This window comes from Cyprinodon variegatus, unplaced genomic scaffold (assembly GCF_000732505.1).
Source record: "Cyprinodon variegatus isolate N-32 unplaced genomic scaffold, C_variegatus-1.0 Scaffold169, whole genome shotgun sequence".
Lineage (NCBI taxonomy): Eukaryota > Metazoa > Chordata > Actinopteri > Cyprinodontiformes > Cyprinodontidae > Cyprinodon > Cyprinodon variegatus.
In genome coordinates this window covers 1,138,179-1,141,867 of record NW_015150622.1, presented here as the reverse complement: position 1 = coordinate 1,141,867, position 3,689 = coordinate 1,138,179, and the positions used below count along the sequence as shown (strand labels likewise).

Genomic DNA, 3,689 nt, shown 5'->3' with positions numbered 1-3,689 from the left:
TCCAAGGTGTCCTGGTTTTTCAAAATGAAAATATGGTCACCCTACTCAGAGCTCATCTGCTTAACTATTTCTTTTCTAGAAACAGTGAACTCTGGAGCTACTTTACCATTTCCTTTTCTAACATAGAAAGTATTCTAAATCAGTCCTTCTATGTTCGTTGTGTATATTTGCTTCTGTCTCCTGTTTCTACCACTGAAATTAAAACTGTACTAACATGATATCAATGGTGTTACACTTCACCTTCAGTTTACCCCCAGCATCTGGTGAGGAATAACATACAAGTAGTTGTATTTGTGTTCTTAATGGCATTTTAGACTTTGTAATGTCCTTAAAAATGATTTGCAAATGGTGATGACTCACTATACCCACAGAGGGATCAAACTAATTTTCTTAAGATGAAATACTTTATCAAATTTCGTTAATGTCAGCACTGCTGATGAAGATCAGTAGACGAAGCCTGATGGAGCCCTTGAGATAACCAATAAGAAACGGTCCTGCACTTCAAAAGGAACCTCTAACATACGGACATGAATATCATTCAGATAGCAGCTTGTTTATGTGGAGAGAAAGAAGAACTAGATTAACATTTCATTTCTTGTAACTAGAAAAAAACATGTTGACCGTTAAATCACTAAAATCTAATGCTGATCTTGACATTTAAAAAACTGTATAGAAAAACATACGTGATGTAAATATTAATGCCAGAAGTGTCAAAAAACTAAACATAAATACTTTGCTAATGTGCTTAAGTAGGTTTTTGTTTGGTTTCTTTCTTTTATCAACCAATCTCAGCTGTTTGAAAACAGAAATACTCATTAAAACTGGGTCAACCACACCACTTCACTAGGGAGGCAATTTCTATGAAGCCAGAATTCTAGTGAAAGTGAACACATGTAATAAATACTGATATTAGCAGTTTTATATCAAACAAACACACATATAAACTACTCTCAACATGCATTTTGAACATTTTATGCATGTAGATTCAACACTATAGGCCCCCAACATGTCACAAGCATAAGTTCATGCTCCATATTTTGATTTTTATGCCCCTGTAGATTCCGTTCTACTTAGGTGTAAAATTGTTTATGTGCCCTCATGAAAAAAAAAGTGTCATTTTGAGAATGGAACCAACCTGAGAACCAACAACCTGTTACTGTCTCTTCTCAATCCGTATAGAAGCAGGATGCATTCCTTTAGCTCATTCACATTTGTAAAACAAGACATCATCAAGGCAACCATAAATATTGTTATAATGAAAATGTGTTTTTTCTTTACTTAAATCATCAAAGAATGCAAATACAAATAAAAATTATTAACAACTTTTCTGAGAGAACTGGAGGTATTTTACGTTTTTTTTTTATAGTATATTTCTTTTCTGATGTTGTCATCAAACATATTAAGAGCAGTCTAGCAAAACATGATTACGTCGTTTTTATCTGTATATTAGTTGTCTCTTTTGATTATGCACTATACAATAAAACCACAATGAACCCTAAAACTTCAAATCACTACAATTATTTACAAATCTAAACAAACAAAAAAAAAAAATAGCTGCTGGAAGAAAGGTACGATCGCATTTCCCCGACTGATTGTGCAAGACGGGTAATATAAGTCAACTGTACCCAAGATAAGAAGCTTTTTTTCTATCAGAAAAGCCATTATTTACGTTTTACATGTTAGAGTTAAGTAAAAAGCATATTCATTTTTTTTCCTTTTTTTAAAAAGTTCAACACTGGCGACCCAGGTGTATTATGGTGAAATTGTTGGTATGGATCATGCTACCGTTATGGATTGGGTAGCGAGATAAACACAAAAAAAGTATCTAGCTGTTTTCTTAAAGAGATAAAATCATTAAACAATTTCGTCCGATGAAACTGTCCTCGTAGCAAAAGTAGCAATATGTTCTAAAATGATAATCAATGGAAGTTCTTAAAAGCTAAGCTAATGCTAGCTTAACTGTTTTTGGGTAAAATGGGGCTTGAATAAACCCTCATTTATAGTTACAGTTGCGTAAAGAATTTTCTTTTTTGTCCATCATTGTGTTTCCAAAGTTGTCAGTTAATGATAGAGATGCGTCTTGAATATGAAAAGTAACTGCATAATTATTTTGGCTAGTAAGTTACTTCCACTGAGTGATAACTGAGTTACTAACTCTGGTACCCTTATTGAGAACTAACCAGCAACTATGACTGGTTAACTTTAACCTGCCCATGATCTATGCTAATTACCACAATATTTGGAGCAACAAGCAAATACAACATAATAAATGAACATTAAGCAGGTGGTTATCTCTTCCTCCTTCATTCTTAGATCATGGAGATCTTGTCTCATTAAGTTTTTCTGTTTCCTGTTTTCCATGAGGAACTTTCATGTACCCAAACCTGGTTGTAGAAAAGCACATCAAAGCCTAGAAGTCTAAGCAAAACTATTTTTTAAAATTATTTATTTTTTTACCACTTGCTTTGTTTCTGTTTTATTTTCCTATATTTTAATCATGTAAAGCACTCTGCATTGTCATTGTACTGAATTGAGCTATACAAATACATTTACCTTACCTTGCCTTTGCCTTGCCTAAGCGCACAAATCACAATAATAAATCAGCAAAACAACTTATAGGACTCCTTATAATACCAACTAGCTGGCAATATAAACTAATGTTAAAATTATCAGTTTTAAAACATATTAAGATCAACTCTTAATCCCTGGAGAACCACAGTACCAGATTAGCATCTTACAGAAAGTTTTCAATGATCCTATAACTTTTTACCGGAGTCTCTTTTACTCAGGCCAGCTGCAACCTGTGGTCTCGTCTTACTTTTTGATGATTAGCTTGACTTATATATAATTTTGGTTCCTACTCTTTAGCAAAACAAAACACATCAAAGCCCCGTTTTTTTTTTGTTTTCACCTGGGCAGGAACCAAACAGTCATCAGATGGATCAGACCAATCCAAATACAGTGAATCGATTAACAACCCATCTGCTGTAACCGTTTGGGACAACGGATTTCCACCTCTTCCTCTGTTTTAAAAGTGGTGCGCTTTGTTCTGTTTCTGCGGTTACGAGCTCCTTCTACCGTTATGTCAGTCTACACAAAATATTTTCCCCTCATTCATAAAAACAGTGAAATTAGGACATTTCCAAAGACAGGTGGTCCAACATGGTGAAACCTGGAGGAAACATCATGCTTTCAGTAAAGTTTCCCTCAGAAACTAAAAATAAAGCTGAGATTTGGTGCATGACATGAAGACTGATGTTCACAGGTGTCTATCCATGTAAACTGCTTGTCTAGCAGCATTGCAGGTCGAACATCCCCAAAGGCTTGTGGGTAAAATCAAAACAGAGGGTGTTTCTACCAAATACTGGCTCAGCGGGAATGAACACAGACATAGTTTCCACTTTTCTGATTTAACATATTTTATCTTTACCCTCATAACTTCATTAAAAGCACCAGCTGTTCATCCTGAAATCCACGAGAAACATCCATTTTTAATTCTGTTTTAGAAGAGCATCTTTAAATATTTCTGAGCACTCACATGATACATGCAGAAATAAAGTAGTGGTGTCCGAGCCGAGTGTGTTCTCTGCCAGCGCCGTGACTCGGAATATTCCAGCCGACTTGTAAACGTGTTTGATCCCCTCCTCGGTCCAGCTCAGGTTGGAGTAGGAGACTGCTGTACCATCGCC

At 35.2% G+C, this 3,689-nt stretch overlaps 1 protein-coding gene across 1 annotated transcript in view; it reads right to left on the bottom strand.

The window, feature by feature from the left end:
* The window catches only part of LOC107086972 (VPS10 domain-containing receptor SorCS3-like), a 384,596-nt gene that overhangs the window by 35,056 nt on the left and 345,851 nt on the right, over window positions 1-3,689 (bottom strand). The window contains exon 20 of the mRNA XM_015378290.1: window positions 3,539-3,689. This exon is cut by the window's right edge and continues 15 nt beyond it. Coding sequence (XP_015233776.1) covers window positions 3,539-3,689 — 151 coding nt within the window. The remainder of the gene's footprint in view (window positions 1-3,538) is intronic.